At 39.6% G+C, this 21092-nt stretch overlaps 1 protein-coding gene across 1 annotated transcript in view; it reads left to right on the top strand.

Annotated features, from left to right (window-relative positions):
- The window catches only part of GAP43 (growth associated protein 43), a 98790-nt gene that overhangs the window by 40334 nt on the left and 37364 nt on the right, over positions 1-21092 (top strand). The window contains exon 2 of the mRNA XM_036243327.1: positions 12431-13037. Coding sequence (XP_036099220.1) covers positions 12431-13037 — 607 coding nt within the window. The remainder of the gene's footprint in view (positions 1-12430; positions 13038-21092) is intronic.

Below are 21092 nucleotides of genomic sequence, written 5' to 3'. Positions count from 1 at the left end.
CCCTAAAAGGGTCTTGAACTCAATTACAATGTGTGTGTGTGTGGGGGGGTTCCCACACTAACAACAATTCTCCAAACTCCAGCTAAGTGTCTACTATTCAACTTAATGGTAGGAGATGGTAGTATCACATTTCACTGGTAGATCAACCCTGTCCTCCTAGGGGTGTTTTACCTCACGAGGAACTTGTACAAGTATTTTGTGTTCAGATCTGGCTCTACCACTTACTAGCTGTGTGATTTTGAGCAAGTTATTAATGTCCCTGTGCTTCAGTCCCTTCATCTGTAAAATAATAGTACCCTGTTTGGCTTGTTTCACTTAGGATGATACTTTCCAGGTCCTTCCATGCCGTCTCAGAGGATAAGAGATCTTTCTTTCTGACAGCTGCATAGTACTCCATTGTGTATATGTACCACTGCTTTTTTATCCATTCATCTACTGATGGACATTTGGGCTGTTTCCAGATCTTAGCTATTGTAAATAGTGCTGCTATGAACATGGGGGTACATATATTCTTTCTGATTGGTGTTTCAGGCTTCTTAGGGTATATTCCTAGAAGTGGGATCACTGGGTCAAATGGCAGTTCAATTTTTAATTTTTTGAGGTAACACCATATTGTTTTCCATAGTGGCTGCACCAGTCTGCATTCCCACCAGCAGTGTATGAGAACCAAACAGATAAAGACAAGTATCATATGATCTCACTTTTTTGTGGAATATAATGAACATAACAGTCTGAGGACTGAGGTAGTCCCAGAGGCATGGAAGCGGGGTACAGACTGACAATCCCCAGAAGAAGGGGTGGTGGGGGAGAGATAAACCACAGAAATTATATGCATGTGTGCATGAACAATGGACATGGACAACAAAGCTGGGGACAGGGCGGGGAGGGCTGGGAGTGGGGAATCAGTGGGGGAAAAAGGAGAAACATCTGTAACAAAAATAAATAAATTAATAAAAATAAATAAAAGCAGGAAAAAAAAGAAAACATATGAAAGTATAAAGCTCACTAATAAAGGTCAAAATATAGTAAAAAAAATAAATAAATAATAGTACCCATTGCACAGCCTTGTTAGAACTAAATTAGCTAATATATGTAATATATTTAATAAGTATATATTTGTATGTATATGTATATATAAAACATAATAATATGCTTAGAAGAGTACTTGTACATAGTACTATATAATAATCATTTTAAAATTTATTATTAGTATTGTTCTCCAAGGATCTGAGTGTACTTTATAGTCTTTACCTTTAAATAATTTTTTTATATGGAAGAGTGCATTTATTATTTATATGAAGTGTGTATAGCCCTGAAAAAAATTCTTCCATGAGCTATCAAAGAGAGATAAACCATAAAATATTTATCAAGTAACACACCTAATTTCTAGTCTCCAGATAGTAGCAATTTTCATTTCATTTTTATTGTCTTCTTCCGAGCAATTAGTTATTGAGTTCTTACATATGAAGCACTTTACCAATACTATTTTTCATCATCAAGAAAAGCTTGCACAGTAAGTATCAGTTTCCCAATATGAGGGATGAAGAACCTGAATTCTAAAGAAATTAAATAGTTTAACCCAGGTCATACATTTAAACAATACCTGAGCCAGAACTTGAACTCAAACCATTTGGCACCAAAGACATGACATGTCAGGGAACATGTAATCATGTTTCAGTGTCAGTGACTGATAACCAAGAGAAAACTGGGGGCCAAAAGCACAGGGAGAGGCAAGAAAGGAAGAATTGCAAGAACAGTGACATCTTGAGAAAATTTAGACTGGGTTATGATTTACAGAGTTTTCCAATGTCTTGTGTATTTGCTGTTGAAGTGTCTAGTAGCTCGGGGATAAGAATCCAGTTAAAATGGAAGTCTATTTATCCTCAAACTATATGCCTTTTACCCAACCCTCCCCCAACAAAAAATATTCAGTCCGGCCGGTGTGGCTCAGTGGTTGAGCGTTGACCCATGCACTAAGAGGTGACTGATTTGGTTCTCAGTTGAGACACACGCCCAGGTTGTGGGCCTGATCCCCAGTGGGGGTCATGCAGGAGGCAGCCAATAAATGTTCTCCCTCATCAATGTTTCTATCGCTCTCTCCCTCTCACTTCCTCTCTCTCTCTTGAATCAATAAAGAAAAAAAAAAGAAATTCAGTTTTCTTTTCCACATCTGGAAGAATACAACATATCTTCTAGAACTGGAGAGAAAACATACTTGCACTTTTTAAAGATTTTTCAACTACTGTTGTCAATGGGCAGTTACTTACCTGGTGCTTGATATAGGACATTAAGGCATGTGCAACTTACTATTGATAGATAGCACTATCCCTGCAAATCATCCCACCAGCTTCCTCATATAAACAAGCACACTGCACCCAGCCAATGTGGCTCAGTGGTTGAACATCGACCCATGCATCCATAGGGCACCAGTTCGATTCCTGGTCAGGGCTCATGCCCAGGTTGTGGGCCCCATCCCCAGTGGGGGGCATGCAGGAGGCGGCCAATTGATGTGTTCTCTCATTAATGTTTCTATCTCTCTCTTCTTCCTTCCTCTCTCTCTGAAATCAATAAAGAAAAAAGTTTTAAACAAGCACACTGTAAAATCAGTGTGTTTGTGGTACAAGTGCAGCTTCAAGAAAAACCACCTGGTTCCATGTTCCTGCCCCCAGGCCTTCCTACATAGAGATTCTGGAGCTTCCTCTCTCATAAGCTCTGAAATGCAGACCAATTCTGTTAATTAAACAGCACTTCAAATAGTCTTACTGCTGATATTAGGATTGTTACTTATACAATTCCACTTTCTGAGTGTGAAGTCTGGAATTCTTAGATGGACTTCTCTGTTTGGTTTCTTAAAATGTAGGAGGTTGGAGGCCTAGGTTTAAGATCCATTCTAACAACTTGGGGGTTTTCCACCAATCTGTTTTTTTATTTTATTTTATTTTATTTTAAAGGGGATAGCACATTTGCTTAGCCTATTTTTTTTAATCCTCACCCGAGGACATTTTTCCATTTTTTGTTCAGATAGAGTGGGAGGGAAAGAGAGGGAGAGAGAGAGAAACATCGACGTGAAAGGGACACATCGAGTGGCTGCCACCCGCACAATCCAATCAGGGCCGGGGACAAACTGTAACCGAGGTACATGCCCTTAGCGGGAACCGAACCTGGGTCTCTCCAGACCTCAGACCAACACTCTAACCGCTGAGCCAAACCGGCCAGGGCTGTTTAGCCTATTTTATTATAATTCCTTGAGGAACAGTTTTATCAAGTTGAAAGTACTTTATAACCTGTGATATAAAAATGCAAGTTACTGTTTGTTTGTGTTTTTTGCAAATGGTAATGACATACTTGCTGATGACACATGTTATGGACCCTCACTAGACATTAGGTACAGCGACACTCAGAAGAGCTTTGCTAACGTCCAATGGGGCTGCCTTGGATAGAGCTGGAAATCCCGAATCATGATGCTCATCTCTCCTCAGGACCAGATGCTTCTAAGCTAATCCCCCATGAAATGTCTGGCAGCTGCATCCACAGCTTTTACCAGACATGAGTAAATAGAGAAAATCTCAGAACCTGCACAGGCAACTGTTTTTCTGCACGTGTAAGGGACACAGCTAGGTCAGTGAGACAGATCTCGGAAATAGGAACTAAGTGAGAGGTCTTTCTGTGGGATGGGGTTGTCAGGTGAAGGGCGTATATTTTAAGAATGAATAGACTTTTAGTTTAAGTGGATTTCCATCATTGAGATGCTGGATCCTAAGGAGCTTTAGGGATGAGTAAAAGATAGAATTAGTGTGTGTTAGGTGGTACCAAGGAAGGATTGTGATTTACCACTGACGGTGTAAACAGATCTGCCCCTTCCCAAGGATAGGAAAGAACTGGATTGAGTATTGCGGGACATTTTGGGCTGCTTTCTGCTTATTTCTTTGAGGATAGATAGTTTAGTGGTACTGTAGAATTAAGGAACTGGACTCCATTTCCCCTGGGTGGGGATACCAGCAATCATGGAGATGAATACAGTCTCACGACCAAACCCCCTTTGGTATTTATCTTATTAACATTTCTTGACTTAATCTAATGATAATGTAGAAATTACTCTGATATGATAGCGATGGCAATGACTATGATGAGAAAAATAGTAGCAACTACTCTTTTTTGAGAATGTACAATATGTCAGGTTACTCTGCTAAGAACTTTATATACATTAACTCATTTCACCCTTACAACAACCAAATGAGATGGGTCTCCATCTTACATATAAGAAAAAAGCTGATTTGCCTAAGTCGAGAGCTGAAAATTAAGTGGCAGAGTCCAGATAAAACCTACACTCCTGTAACTCTGCAGCACATGCTCTCATACACCAGGAAACACTGGCTTCTCACATTCTATTTTAAAATGCCCTGGATGAGGGGTAGGATTGAGGGTGGGCTGTCATGTAGAAGCTTGACACCCTTATGTTTTCTCAGTTGTCTCAATTGTGTTGTGTTCTTCACATGGTTCTGATGAGGATGATATTGACATATTAACTGAATAGGTAGTACACTCATAAATGTGCAGGATGGAGGAATATGAACACTGAAAAGTGGCTTGATGAAGACCCAAAGTATTAGTTTCCAGAGCAAGGCAAAGATATGAAGCCACTTGGCTGAATGCTACCCATTTATATGGTCTCTGATCACTAACAGAGTGTGTGAATCATAGTTAGTTATCTATGAATAAATATTTTGGAGCATCAACCATGTGCCAACACTACTCCAGCTACCAGCACTTTGAGAATTGTACAAAACAAGGCACTGCTCTCAGAAAATGTATAGTCCAAGGGAAGATTCAGTTAATAATGAAATAAAAATAGATACCAGGTGATTCTAAGCATGAAGAAGGAAAACTAAAGTAGGCAGACCAAGAGTGACAATATTAGGGGAAGGGCACATATTAAAATGGATGAGGAGGGCCTTTCTCATTCAGTTATTCACTGAACAAAACTTATCAAGTACTACTGACTTAAAATACAATTTATGAAAGAGGTTTACTTAAAAAGTGAATTAATAACCACTACTTGGGATAGTAGGAAGAATATAGTAATTTTTAAATAAATACTTATTGTGTTTCTTGAGTGTCCAACAAGAGTCATTTTGCGATGCCTTACCTGGAAGGAAGACGGATTTCTGCCAGGTTCCCTGGGCTTCTCCTCCTGCTGGTTGGCTCTAGGTACCTTCTCCAGCAGCTCAGGCTATGGTTTGCTCTTGGGAACTCTCAACTGAGGGGAATTCACCTGTGATAGTGATACAAGGAGCTGTCTGTTGCTAGGCTGCTTTTCTGTCTTTTCCCAGATGTATTGGCTGCCTGCTGTTCTCCCTTTCTCTCCATTGTTAGCAGAAGAAGTCTCACAGCCCATCTCCTGTCCTGGTGTGTAATTTCAGCTTTTTCAGTGACTTGATGGGGGAGTCCTTCCCTTTTTGTTCCTGGCTCAGTGGTCTCCATAGGCACAGAGACCTCTCCAAGAGCAGGGTTTAGTGTCTCCCTCACCTTGCCCGCCCTTCCCTTCTTTGAGCATGCCAGTTGTAGAGGTAGTGAACTCTCGTAGAGGCAGTGCACACTTGTAGAGGTAACGAATACATTGGTAGAGGTAGTGAACACTGGTAGAAGTAGCGAACACTGGTAGAAGGACTGAACAGGCAATGTTTATCAAAGGATCTGCTCCTGCTGCTCAAGAGTGGAGCCCCTTCCTCCCAGAGCTGACTCTCATCAGTGATTTTGACCTTGATTTAGTCAGATGACTTATACCTCTGTCTGTCATACCCAACGGTTTTCTGAGAGAGTTTAGGCACATTATTCTGTTCAGCATGTGCCCTGAAAGTCGACCAACATAAGTATGTGTCTTATCTCAAACCTGGGCTCCTCTGAACCCCAGTTTAAGAAAGGGGGGACTTCTTTCCTTAAATGACTAAGGAACTAGTCATCCCATCCTACAACTTTAGGCCCCGGGGCTTATTATACAGATAAGTAAAAATAGAGGGAAGGGGAGAGTCTCCAATAATCTCCCATGAATATTTTCACCTGTTTTATTAATGGAGCAGCAGAAATATATATTTAAAATTAATTTGATTAATATGACTGTAGCCAATCAATAGTAATATATCAATTTTCTTTTATCTTAGATTTATTGACATTTCTATCTCTTTATATTACTATTATTGTAATGTCATTTCTATAGTTTTGTGACTTCTCTCCTTGCCTGACCCCTGCTCATTCATTTCCATAATTGGTTGTTGTGTTCCACCTCACCATATGAGGTCAGTTATTCAGTTAGGTGTTGGGAAAACATATTTGTCTCAGTCAGATACTCTTCTTTGCCTATCATCTTTCTGAAATGACACTGACATGTTTAAATTTGGATTTATTCAACAAATATTAATAAGCATCTAGAGTATCAGATGCCACTCTAGAAACTGGAGTTTCAGCTTTGAACAAAACAGAACAAGTCTTTAGTATGTTGACTCTTGTCTGTTAGAAGGTATCAATTATAATATGCCCTTTGCCACTTCTATATCTGTCTATGCGGGACAAATAGAATTACAAATATACAAAATAAAATAAAAGGTCACTCTTTTGAATGGACACTTGAGTTCTCCAATAGGACTTTGTACTGTGTTGAACATGCCACCTCATAGGAAGCAAGTAGGCTGTACATGTTAAATAAATAATATATGAAATTGAGTTGAAGACCTATATCTTGACTGCCAGCTACTATTTGAAAAGCTGACATTACTATTTCAATGTCCAATGTGGGATACTTGGTTTTCTTATATAGTGAGTCAACCAGTGAGCATGTATTGCCCACTTATTATAACTCTGGAGCTGCAACAACATGCTACACCCTTCAGTTCAAGGGGAAAATGAAGTTCCCTTACTACCACTGTGACAGGATTTTCAAGATCACTTTTACTGTCTCACAATTCCCTGGAGAATTGCTTAGTCATCATATATGTGTGCCCTCACCTGCCCAGGAACTAAAAAAAAGGACTTTTCATTGGTCTGAAAACCAGAATTTTAAAAAAGTGATGACATAGTGTGGCAATATCACAACTGCATGGCTTCTACCTGCGTCCTGCTCCCCACCCCTCACACAATAGTTAGATCTTTAAACCAGATTGAGTGTTAAGGGAATCCTGTATACTCCAGCTGTGCTTATTCATCTTTTAAATAACACTTTCTTCCCTACACCTGCCCGGAAACTTGAAGGCAATTCATCCATATAACTGGAGGAGGTTGGCCCATCCTCCTTTCTCTCCTCCAACAACAGGCATTTCAATGGATTTCTGATCTTTGATGAGGTTCAAAGAAAGGACAGAACCTTCACTATGAACTCCTTTAATACTGGGACGTTTTCCCTAAAGTATGTGCTACCAACTATGCTTAAAAGCAACTAAGCTTTCCCTGGCTGGTTTGGCTCAACGATTAGAGCAGTGATTCTCAACTTTCCTAATGCCATGACCCTTTAATACAGTTCCTCATGTTGTCGTGACCCCCAACCATAAACTTATTTTCGTTGCTACTTGATACTGTAATTTTGCTACTGTTATGAATCGCCATCAGAAATAGTGTTTTCCGATGGTCTTGGGTGACTCCTGTGAAAGGGTCGTTTGACTCTCAAAGGGGTCGTGATCCACAGGTTGAGAATTGCTGGGTTAGAGTGTCGGCCTATGAACCAGAGAGTACTGGGTTCAGTTCCCACTAAGGGCATGTACCTCAGTTGCAGTTTGTCCCGGCCCCAGTTGGGGTCACGTGGGTGGCAACCAGTGATGTTTCTCTCTCTCTCTTCGCCCTCTCTCCCTCCTGCTCTATTTATCTGAAGATAAATGCAAAAATGTCCTTGGGTGAGGATTAGGGAAAAAAAAAAGCAACTAAGCTTAAAAATAGGGTGAAATTTTATTATGTGCATTTCACCTCAATAAATTATTAATTAAAAAAATAGAATGAGTCATAAGTAAATATTTACCAGATTTTATATATACCCATCAACACTTTATTCTGTTTTCTTTAAGGGCTGAACAAGATTCTGATAGGCATGTAAACTACAATGTGTTAAAGAAAACTTTGCTTAGAATATCCCTGGCCCTTCAATTTTGCTTCCCAGAAATATTTTTTGCTCAGTCAAATTGAAAATATTTTGGTTTACTAAAGATATTATTAGAAGAATTGGTATACATCAATGATTTTTTAAAGCATTTAAAATTCAATCCTGCTTAAGAGAAAATTTAAGGTATTATAATAGTAGTATTTATAGCTGGCAGAGGAGATACAGGGCCAAGTTTTTCTGTGCTCTGAAGGTTTAGGCATTCCTATGATAATTGGAAAACATTAAATGAATTGAGGTGTCCCAGTTAAATGGATGAGGTTATTTTAGTTCTAAAAGTCAGGCATTTGTGGACTTTTGCCCAAAGTTCTATTGTAACATAAAGAATACAAATGTTTGAACATCTTAGAATGAATCCTAAGTTGTCCACTTCTCCTTCCCCCAGAGAGAAAGAAAACTATTATCCAGAGTAACAATGTTGGGTATTAAATAACTACTTTTTTGGCTTTCTTATTTGTAATTCTTAACAAGTAATGAGAATTAATGCGCTTCTATCTAATGAATTTAGAAATTTGGCTAGGTCCCAAAAAGTTAATGTAATAGTACCCTACATCTTTTTTAGACCAACATTCATCCAAGATTGTAGCCATGGTTGAAAAGTGAAGATTTCACATACCTTGACCCATGCACCAAGAGGTTGCCGTTTGATTCCCAGTCAGGACACATGCCCAGGTTGTGGGACCTATCCCCAGCGGGGGCATGCAGGAGACAGCCAATCAATGTTCTCTCTCATCAATGTTTCTATCTCTTTCTCCCTCTCACTTCCTCTATCTCTAAAATCAATAAAGGAAAAAAAATAATTAAAAAAAAGAAAAGATTTCACATACCTTGGTTTCCTTTAAGACTTCATAAATTACTGAGCTCCAAATATATTGGTCAGTAAAAATACTAAGCTTCAACAATGAAAATTCCTGAAAAAGTTATTATAGTTCAGAACGGCACTCTTCCTGTACACAATACACTGCACTGGATGTTCTCCTCAGTAAATTCACAGATAACAGCAACTTCATGTAAAAACAAAAGAATTTTTAAATTCCTTCATAAGACCTCAGAGCTCAGCACAAACCTTATCTGTGGCAAGGCTGAGTGTAAAAAAAAATTAATCTATTTTAATGAGACTTAAGATGTGACTCTTTAGCCACTAAATACCAGGATCCTCTTTTCATGGACCTCCTCCATTTATAACTCACATATTTAGTCTATATGCCTTACTCTACAAGATGGGTATAAGATCAGGTGTCTGCTGTGAATTCTTGCTAAAGTATTGATTGTTAAAGTACTATAAAGTTATTTTAATAAAAGCATCTTTTACAAAGAATCCTGTGTGTCCTGTGTGGATAGATACAGTACCCATCTGCTCACTAGAGTGTCTACAGTACCTAGCATAAGCACTCGACATTGTTAAACAAATAGATAAGTGAGAATATTAAAACGATCCTTTATGGGTTATCTTCTACAAGAAAGAGTAAGTCATTCCAGGTCACTGAAGCAATGAAATTGGACTTGGTGTTGAATGGGGGAGGAGAGGACCTGAGTTCAAATACAAGTTGAGTCACTGACTGACGCACCCACTCTATGAATTTAGGCAGAAAACTTTTCAGGGCCACCATGGCTTTTTCTTTTAGAAACTGAAAGGGTTGTGCTAAATGTACTGACTGACCTCTGGTTTTTCTGGGCTCAAGTCCTTTGCTTTAGGGAAGCTCTTCTGTTTCTTATTGAGAAAGGTCAATTTGGCTTGGCATATTAGGGTTCCCTCGACATCTCGTCTTAGAAAAAGTTCTCTTCCTCCTTCATCTCTCTACAAAATATAGTCTCAGTCCAGTTACTTTTAGTACTGTGCAGTGAATTATACCAGAAAATAACTTCCTAGTTTAAGCTTTATTAACAGAATCAATTATAGGTACAAAAAAGGGGGATGGGGCACACATACACATACACAATGGCACTGTCTATCTTACAACCCAGTTTTTATTTAAAATTTAAAAATGTTTTAAATCCTCAACTGAGGACATTTTTGTATTTATCTTCAGATAGAGCAGGAGGGAGAGAGGGGGAAAGAGAGAGAGAAACATCAACATGAGAGAGACACATCGAGTGGTTGCCACCCATATGACCCCAACCCGGGCGGGGACAAACCACAACCAAGGTACGTGCCCTTAGTGGGAACTGAATCCGGGGACTCTGGTCCGTGGGCCGACGCTCCAACCACTGAGCCAAAGTAGCCGAGGCCCAGTTTTTATTTAAAATATTTTGGTTTCTAGATGTTTTCCAGCTTTTTACAAATTTCATCTCCTTTACTTTATGTTCTTAAAGTGTGTGGTTGGTGCTCTAAAATTGTAGCTTTCTTGAGTCATCAGAGGGTCTTTTTTGCACTCCTGCCCACTCAGGGATAACTGGTTGTCTACTTCCCAAGGAGCAGTATTTGTATGAAAGAGCCACTTGGCGTCAGTGCCCAAGTGCAGATGTCCTGTCATATAAGATGGTGCCTCATTCAGAAAACTCAAGATAGAGTAATATAAATTAACAACATCTCGGCTCCATGCTCCATTCACAACTGTTAATTTAACAGGGTTATGCTTCCATCGCTGAGCAGAGAGCTCCTGGCAGGGACAGCTGCTCCCGTGCCCCAGATTGCGCTGTGTGTCCCAGTAGGAGTCACCAAGAGCAGCAGGATAGTGGGAAGGAAGCAGTGAATCAGAGAACTGAGCAGTTGGGCATCGTGGTGCTGGGAGGAGGGAGCAGGCCAGGCCACTGCAAAGCTTTTCATCCACTCCTTTCTTTGTATGGATACACACACAGTTACTGAGGAAAAAGAAAAACTTGTCTTGGATTTTACTGGAAATTTGTCATTTTTGCTTTTACTCTCACATGTAGTTTATTTTAAAAAATACCCTTGTATATCCACTGCATGTTGATGAACCTACCTAACAACAAGCTCACGTAGTTATCCAAATGATGTCAAATAGGTCTGTATCATGATTAGCTGGATCTAGGTCACTGGGGCAGAGCTGGTATGACAGGTGGAAAAGGTACCATTGTGTTGGCCTGCTGTGGCTTACCGCCTAAACTGCAGCAAAGGCCAGTCAGGCTAAGGTCAAGACTGGGGCCAACCACAGGACTTTGTACATGATAAGCACTCTGTGACTTTCATCCTTTTGAAGGAAAGTTGCTGCATTGTTCACTGGGGTATTTCCCAGTACTTAGAACAGTGTTCACAAGTTGAAGGAAGAAATGCATGGAGATTATAAGTAAACCACCTTAGGGCACCATGGTGAGCAATGCAACTCTATAGAATTTGGGTACTTGCCTATATGTTTCTTTCCATGTCTATACCTTCTATTTCTATGTTCTGATTTAATTTCCTTTTGGGAAAAAAGTTATTTGCAGCATGTTATGCTGTAAATGTTGCATCAAATGATCAAAATTTTGTATTCCAGTCTCTTGCTTTCAATACTAGAATGACTCTATCAGTGATAATATAAAACTAATTTTAGGTTTAAATTGCTTTGGGAATAAGAAATTGTGATTTGGCGAATATATGTCGCTTTTTCAAAAGTGGAACCAGTGTTTTTCATTCATTTTTTAAAACGAACAAATAATGACCATTTTCTGTCTTCAAATTGTGAGGATCTAGTGTGCTGATTGCTAATGCTGGACCACACACAGGGGAAAGTAGACATCATTTTGTGACCAGCATTCTGCATTGTCACATTCTGAACAAAACCCCAAAAGCCCTGAAACTCCTTTGCAGTTTGTACAAAACCCTGATAGAATTTGTCATCTAAACCTTTACCATACTCTTTGCCCTACACCTATTGATTTCCTGACCAGACTTGAAATCTTGGGTTAACATGCCCAGACTTTTCCACGATATGTTTTAAATGTGTAGTTCTGCACAGACTCCCTCTCAGAAATCCTGAAAAAGCAGCATCTTTCAGAGCTCTTTGATTGAAACCTAGAGCGAATGTGATTTGAATTGCCAAGGTGCATCTACAGGAAGGCTGGTTGAAGTTTGGCAATGCAGAGTCATTGAGCTAGGGAAGAGGATACATATAAATTAATGTCAGTGATTCTGCAACGCCAAGGGGATGTGAGTTTTCCCCTAAAACAATGTGTTCTCTACTCAATTCTCCATCATGGAGAGAGAGGAGGCTTAATTGGAATTTCCACATTCCCATTGATGTTTGTGCTTGGCACAGCATAAATCATTCGGTGAATATGTGTTCAATGCTGTGATCTGAAGGGGAAAGGCATTACACCATCTCTCCTTTTTCTCCCTTTTAATCCACACAGGTTGAAAAAAATGATGAGGACCAAAAGATCGAACAAGATGGCATCAAACCAGAAGATAAAGCTCATAAGGCCGCGACCAAAATTCAGGCTAGCTTCCGTGGACACATAACAAGGAAAAAGCTCAAAGGAGAGAAGAAGGGCGATGCCCAGGCTGCCGAGGCCGAAGTGAGTGAGAAGAAGGATGCCGCCCCCGCTGCTGAAGGCGCGGAGAAGAAGGAGGGAGAAGCTCCCACCAGCACCGAGGCGGCCCCAGCCACGGGCCCCAAGCCCGAGGAGACCGGCAAAGCAGGAGGAACCCCCTCCGAGGAGAAGAAGGGGGAGGGCGCCGCCGATGCCGGCGCGGAGCAGGCGGCCCCCCAGGCCCCTGCCCCCTCGGAGGAGAAGGCCGGCTCTGCGGAGACAGAAAGTGCCACTAAAGCTGCCACTGACAACTCGCCGTCCTCCAAGGCGGAAGACGCCCCAGCCAAGGAGGAGCCTAAACAAGCCGACGTGCCTGCTGCTGTCCCTGCTGCTGCTGCTGCCACCCCTGCTGCAGAGGATGCTGCCACCAAGGCAACAACCCAGCCTCCAACGGAGGCTTCGGAGAGCAGCCAAGCCGAGAAGATAGGTGAGCAACTGTGAAGGTCGGAGGCGTGGGTGGTAGACCATGGGGGGCTTTTCCGAAGGCCAGGCCACCAGGGCCATCAAGGGAAGAGAAAGTCTAGAAGGCGTTTTCAAGAAATTAAAGAAAGCTGTGCTTAATTCCCCAAAGTCGCAGGATTAAAACGAACTCTGGCCACGTATATCCCCAAATGTCTCCGAGCCTGAGAGAGAACTCTGGCAGGTAGCAGCAGGACTAGAAAGGCCTGGCAATTACCTTATTAATTGGACTGGCCTAGAGAGTAAGCACAGGGAAGGTGAGTTTTACAAAAATATTCTTCGTGCGAGATAGATTTAGTTTAATAAGTAATTGCTGAGGCCACGTCTATTTTATGGATGGGAATTAGCTAATGTGACTATTTGGCTTTAGGAAGTGTCTGCTGTGAGTACAGCCAACTCCTTATTGATTCAGATGATCTAGTTTGTGAATTGCCGGCAGCAAAAACATAATCTCAGACCACCTTTCCCTTATCCCACAATATGTTACTGGGCCTTCTCGCCACCATCCATTGGTGAGTAGTGTGCGTTTGTGTGTGTATGCCCAGAGAATGCTAATTGTAACACTAATCGGGGTCAAACTAATTAGGAAAATAAGTCTGTTGATGTTGCCAGAAACAAAAGGGAAAAACCCAAATATAGAACATGTTGTGAAGTTAAACATAAATTATCATTTTATTATAGAAGATGCTACTTTCTACCATATGCATAAATAATTGAGAGTTGACTATGATTACAAAAACGTTCTGTATTTTCTTTGGTTTAAAGCTCTTACTTGAAAATTGGAGTGTTTTCATTATTATTGCCAAAGAGACTGTGGAGAATTGAAATAGAGCATTTCTGAAGCAAGATAAATTTAACAGACCTTCACCCCTGGATTCTAGGCCCGTGCTTCACCCCACCCACCCACATGCAGAAGGAGGCCAACAGTCTCCATGGTCTTTCTCTAGCCTAGTGTGACTCCTGAACATCTTTAAGCTCTAACAACCTTAAAGGCAAAGTTGCTTTTGTACCAGTTAAAAAAATTAGATTTACTCCTTTAGAACTTCATGATGTGTCCAAGGACCCAAATTTGGACTGGACCACACTGTGCCCCTGGGAAAGGACCTACTCCATGACAATGCTCTGGGAAATGTTTTGGCATCTGCCCATTAGACTGAGAAAGTAATTATTTGAAATTTCCATTTCTCCAAATTAGATACTGGAGGGTGGCAGATGAGTATTCTAAATATTTTCAGTTATACCTCTTTCATCTTGCACCAAATATCTGTAAGAAGCCAGATTATATTATTATTGTTGTTAGTATTCTCTAGCTCCAGGTAAATCACATGCCTCTTTCTATCTGTGACTCATTTTAAATCTTTATTCAAACTACATACCTGCCCCAGGGGCCAGACTTTGGGATAAAGAAGATGAGAATTTTTTTCCTGGACAAGGTAAGGCATGTGGTAAAGAATGTGCTGTTGGTTTTAGTTTACTCAGCAAAACAAATCTTGTTAACTTCTTTAGGATGAAAATTTTAGCCTCGTGCATGATGGCTGGAAATCATTTTGCATATGACAGACTACCTATTGTGTATTTTCAAAATCTTATAAATCAATTACACTTTTAAAATATAGAAAATATTTGACATTGCTCAGACCATATTTTTGAATGGGGATTTCTAAAATTGTGAGCATAGACAAAAAGACATGATGTGATTTTAGGTATATAATCATGGTGAGGGTTAATAGAAAGAACGACTGCTTGAATCAATGAAAAGTCTAAAATATATGTCTTAAGAACAGTTAGGTTTATTATTTTTCAAGTTATGATAATCCAAATAAATTTATGAAGTATTTTATATAGTACATATTCCATGAATGTGAAATATTGAATGAATGAAAATTGACTAGATTTAATTTATAGATAACTTGTTCATTCGTTCATGTAATTCTCCTGCAACCTTGCTTATTCTACTTGTTTACTTGATTAAAAGTGTGTCTGGTCAGTAAAAATAAATAGAGATCGTGCTCTGTCCTAAATTTTACAAGTTCTGGCTGAAAAATACCTTAATTAGTCTGACTTTATTATGTGCATTGACAGGTAATTGAAGGTGTAGGTAAAGTTCACCTGGAAGGTAATCACTAAGGCTGATTTATTATTGTTTCTGAGTTTGGGCTAAGTAGTATCATATGGTTAGATCCTGAAATGCTTCCTGTAGTTTCTCTCTGGAGTGATGTATCTATTAGTCTTGCCTGCTGTGTGTGACAAGCACAAATTACCCAGATATGGTGAGTTTCGTGGAATAACAGAAACTAGAGGTGACAAGGACATCTATCACAGCTTCTCTAGCTCCAGTCCCCAGGGGTCCTGCACAGTATTGTCTTCTATCTTCCATTGGATTTTTCTCCAATCCAGGTTGAAATAACAATATTTCCAAATGGGCTCTACTGTTTGGAAATGGATGCCTACTTTGGGTTGCCTGGAGGGGTGTAGAGAGAGAATCAGAGACAGTAGAGTGGGCTGGGCCAAAACAAGTCAAAAGAGAGACTTCAAGACAATAATTTGGTCAAAGTTTTATACCAAATCTGATTGCTGCTTAATATGTGGAAATGCTTTGCAAAATTTAAATACATTGTTCATTTTACCTTTTTTTTTTTTTTTTTTTTTTACTGTTTCTGGGTTTGTTACAGGTGGATGCCATTTACATTAGGACCTTTGGAATGGTTGGTTTTTTTTTTTTTTTCTTTTTCAAGTCCTTCAACTATATCTCCCTCTCCTTGCTTTGACACTCTGCCTCCCATTTCTTGACATGTTTATGTCCAAAAGGTTTCAGTGTATTTCTGATAATGATTCCATTACAGGAGGAGTGTACAAGGCATCTCTAGGACACTGCCCTCCGGCAGCCAGGAGGAGAGAACTGGCAAGCCTCTTTTGGTGTTGATGTCATTGGTGTCTCCTGAACAGGGTGCCCATTGAGCTCTCAGTGAGGGAATTCTCTGTTATGTTTCTTCTTAACAGTGATCTTGTATTGACTTTGTTCAGTAGAAAATTCCAAAGTTTCTGCTGTGGCATATTCAGTGGCCAAGTATCATCAAGGTAACACATCCCAGTGGCTAGAAATCAGAGATGTTGACTGGGTGGCTGCCCCAGGGTACTTGACTGATACTGGTCGAACGTGTAACCTGAGTTATCCTAGATTTTCTGTGTTGATCTTGGCTGTATTTTATTTTCATAGTCTCATTACCTCTTTTAATTGGAGTCATTAATAATGATCTGGGGAAGAGGAGAGTTTTATTTGCCATTCTTGAATAGAAAAATTAACTTAGTGTCTTCCTACCTCTCTTCTCCCTTGTTTATTTTCTTCGTCCTTCCCTCTCTCCTTCTCATCCTCTTTCCCTTTATTCCTTCCTGTTCTCTTCCATTTATGTTAGCTTTCTACTGTGGTAGGCCTTAGGGTAAGAAAGATGAGTAAGATATGGTTGCTGACCTCAAAGCGTTCTCATTTAGTAGTGGGGGTGGGATGAAATTCAGGGAATGGTGTTGATAACATTGACAGTAATACTCTCAAGTCAGTGATATTCTGTGAATAGGTGTGGAGCGCTTCTCTATGCAAGGCACCATGGGACATAATATGAATGAGATGGTGCATCTCACAGTCTGATAAGTGCTATAAAAAGTTTCTACATAATGTGTGACTCTGTAGCTAAATCACTAGCCAAAATAATAGATGCCATGTTTGTAGTTTCTGGAATGATAATTATTTGTAAGAAGGTGAAATAGTGAGCCCTATTTTTGTATTTGGGGAAATTCTTTATGTTCCCCAGAACAATGTTTTGCGAAGGCCCAAGGGAACCATCTATAATGTTTTTTATCTCTCCAAAAGCCAGATCCCCTTCCATCAAGCTTTGTTTTAGATGTGGGAATTCCCAAAGATATTTGCACTTATTTGGCAGGGTGCCTCAGAGGCGGTTTTGATTTGAAATGTGGTTTCAACCACTTCCCAAAGTTATACACCACTCATAAAGAGCAAAATTTTGGATTGTGGAAAATCCATAAATGCTGTCTATAAAACATGGGCCCTCTGTCAGATACTCAGTGGCATGCTGCTTAAATACTGTTGCTTATTAAGCTTTTTTTTTTTTAATCCTCACTCGACATTTTTCCATTGATCTGCAGATCTAGTGGGAAGGAGGGAGAGAGAGAAAGAAACATTGATGTGAGAGAGACACATCGACCAATTGCCTCTCGCATGACCCCAACCAGGGCTGGGGATTGAACTGCAACAGAGATACGTACCCTTGTCTGGAATCAAACCCAAGATTCTTTGGTCTGTAGGCCGACACACTAACTGCTGAGCCAAACCAGCCAGAGCAATTATTAAGCTTTTATGGCACACTTTTATATTGCTAGAGTAATCATTTTTATTGGCTTTTCTTGACAATAATCCAGTGGCATTTGATAATATTTTTATTTCTACTTTTACATTCTGAGAAAAGGGGCAAATGAAATGGGTATTGTGCCCACAAGCCCAGTCAAACAAAACAGGGGTGGAATTGGTAGACCTTTAAATCCTCTCTTTAACTTCAGCCCTGTAGTTTTTAAAGTCTCTCTTAAGGTTCTATGCTTTCATTGGGATTCCTGCATTTTCTCTTATCTCATCAGTTGTGACACTTGATTGTCGGTAAATAGCAGTCAGGACTTTCCTCAGGCATTCTCTGTCCTGCAAGCCTAGTAAAATAATGCAGAGGAAAGAACCTTGGGGTAGAATAAAGAGACCAGGCTTCTAGTCCTTAATATTTCTACCATCCAGCTGTGGGATCTTGAAAGTCACTGCTTCTCTCTGGTCAGTTGCCTCATCTTCAAGAAGATGGGCTAGGACAGTTGGTCTAAGTTTGTTTCCAAGGTTTAAAATACAAAGTTTCTATAATTGGTGGCACTTAATGAGCAATTTATTAAGTGTCAGGCCCTGTGCTAAGTGCTATGTGGGAATTATCCCATGTAGACCATCATAACCACTCTTTGGTGTAAGTACTATAATTGCCCCTTCCCCTTTTATAGATGAGAGTGAGGTTTAGAGATGGTAGGTCCTAATTATTGTCAATGGCTAGCAAATAGCTGAACCAGGAGCTGAACCCTGACAGCCTGGGTACAGATGCCACACATTGAACCCTGACACCCCAAATACTATTCTGGAAAGAACAAAGATAAGAGAGATATCTAAGAATCCCCACGTTGTGTCCTAATCTAAGAGCATCCCCTCATTTGTATAATTAGATACTGAAGACTCATATTTACAGATGGGTATCTAATAGCTGATCATAGTACCTGGTCACGATGCTCTCAAAGCCCTGTCACCCCAAAATGATCGGGAATATTTAACAAGCTCTGAGTCATGGGTTCTTAGTTTGAAAATCCTTCAAGTGCTGTTTTATGAGGCCTAAGGAAGCTGTAAAGATCAGCTGAAATTCATGGTTCTTCACAGGAGTACTATTGACTTCATTAAATATGCCGGGAAAACTGAAAATTAGAAATTGAAAATTTTAGGTCTCAGTTACTTGAAAGTACTTTCATATGTTCTAGGTAATACCTACCCTAAATTTGGCTTATAAGAATTAGTATCTTTTAAAATTCTTGTTCATATCCCTCCTCCCCTTTTGGCAAGTGCATTTACAAAGGACCCTGATACCTTTATATTTATAACTAAAATGATATAAATAACTTAATAAAAAATATTAGAGAGCAATCACTGTCCCTTCAATTAAAAAATTGTGAGCAGACAAAACATAAGAAGAGATGTGTTTTAGAGGCAAGAAATCTCATTGTGAGGCCTTTTCTTTCAAAGCTTGTATTAAATAACTACTATCACCTTATAAAGAAGAAAATAAACAGAAAGACATGTAGGTTAACTCCCCCAATTTTAAAGTGGGAAAACTGTATTTAGAATTGAAAATCAAACAGTATTTCTTAAAATATAGAATGGTTCTAAAATAGAATATGCCAATGCACATCCATCAAATATAGTTCTCTCTTGCACACACGCGATCCCATAAGAATTGAAGGGAGGTGGAGAAAGAACCGAGAGCAGCAAATGTTACACAGTTGGTCCATTTGGCTAAACATGGAGAGAGAGCAGAGCACTCAATCTAATGGACTAAAAGCACTGAGTGGTCATCACTTTTATTTTCTTCTCCTAGTGATAGCTTCATTAAATAAAGAATGAAAAGCTTTGTATAACCATACATAAAAGGAGGGGAAGAAGGAAGCCAATGGTGCTGTTTAAAACTATAAGACCTGAGTCCTTGAAGATCTCACAAGATTATATGGTTTATAGAACAAGGAGGAAGGGAAGGTTTGAAAGGATGTGTAAGTTTGCCAGTTCTCTTAGTCATGTTTAAATTTTGTGCCATGAGAAAATGACTGAATTAGATGCTGAACCGCCAACTAATTTATATAATCAAGAATATTTAAATCACTTCTTTCTTTTAAAAAGCTTTAGCCAGTCATTGATGTCACAGCAATGAAACTTGGCTCTGTGAGCAAATAATTTATTTTTGGGCTTCTTAAAAGAAATTGCTCATAAATTGTTTTCATAAGGGCAATGAATAGTATCATTTTTTTAATAGATTCAATATCTTATTGGATGTATATAATGCAAACGCTCTGTATTTTCAGCGTAAAATCTAAATGCCACCTACAATCAAGAGACCCGGGTTCTTATTCAGATTCTGATGATGATTTCAGGCCAGCTCTGTTTGTAAATCTACAGTGCAATGGGGAGAGTTAGAAGTTGAGACTAAGGCTATCTATGATGAAATTTATAGTGTCTAAAAATTAAAATCCTGTTTAGGCTAATTCGTGGAAAATAGTCAAAGAAGAGTTCTTAGTGTAGAGGTTACCTTAACTGAGTCTTGAAGGACAAGATGTAAAAAAAAATTCAAATCAACACAAAAATACAAATAACTTAATTCTTCACAATTCAGCAGCATCTACTAAAGATTACCACTTAGTCAAAAAGTAGCTCCATTACTATATTTTATCGTTGAATCCTTGCACCTATAGCAATGATTGGACAATAGGAAATAGGAAATATTTGATGAGTTAAGAATGAATGAACAATGTTATTATAGTAGACAGTGTTATTACAGTAGAGAAAGTCCAAGAGACTAGATTCTAGCCTTTAAACATTGGGCAGGCAAATTCCTCGAGTTCTTTGGGTTAAATGTTGGACAGAGAATCTCAAAATCACCACCATTTCAACAATGCCCATGTTACGACACGTTGTAACTTTAACTGTGGATTCTAAGTGACAAGGGGAGGCAAGACACTTTCCCAAGCAGAAAGCTGTGCTGCTGTCAAACTTCCTGCTATTTCAGAAGTTGAATACAGAAGCTCACTGGAGAGTTTAGCTGTGACTCGGGAGTAGTCGTCATGCTTGAGGTAGCCAGATTTCAAACCATTTAGCGCTTCATAGACCAATGTGAGCATTTTGCATTATGTTTAGAAACATATTGAGAACTAGAGGAAACCAAGGCTGCTCCCTTCTGAAAGCAGGTGATTAATTTCATTCCAACTCCATGAATGACCTGTGTGTGCGGCTCTTGCCAGTGTGTGACAGGTATACCCAGGGAAGGAATGATCTGCCAGGTTCCTTGGCTCCTTTTCCTCATCTGACATGTTTAAGTAATCTTCTCAAAGTGTTAAGAGTCTCCTGAACCTGCTGTGCCCCACTATAGGGTGAATTGTTACTGTTTCCAAACCAACAGTGTTGGGACAGAACCCAGAAAATAGGCTTTCCCATTTCTGTTGCCTATTCTTTTTCCCCACAGTGGTACAGACATAATTTGTGTACAGCTTGTGAGCCAGTCAGACTACAGACCATAGGGGACATTGGAGTGGGAAGTTGAACAGGTTTTTTTCCCCATGTATAAATTATAACTTGAAGCAACTTATCATGTATTTGATAAAAAGACAGACAGGGTCCCACTTTGTGAAACCTTCTCCAGTCCAAGTTAAGGACTAAGAATGCGGAGTTTAGCAGTGT

The sequence above is a fragment of the Molossus molossus genome, unplaced genomic scaffold, assembly GCF_014108415.1.
Source record: "Molossus molossus isolate mMolMol1 unplaced genomic scaffold, mMolMol1.p scaffold_m16_p_5, whole genome shotgun sequence".
NCBI lineage: Eukaryota > Metazoa > Chordata > Mammalia > Chiroptera > Molossidae > Molossus > Molossus molossus.
This window is presented reverse-complemented; position numbering and strand designations above follow the sequence as displayed.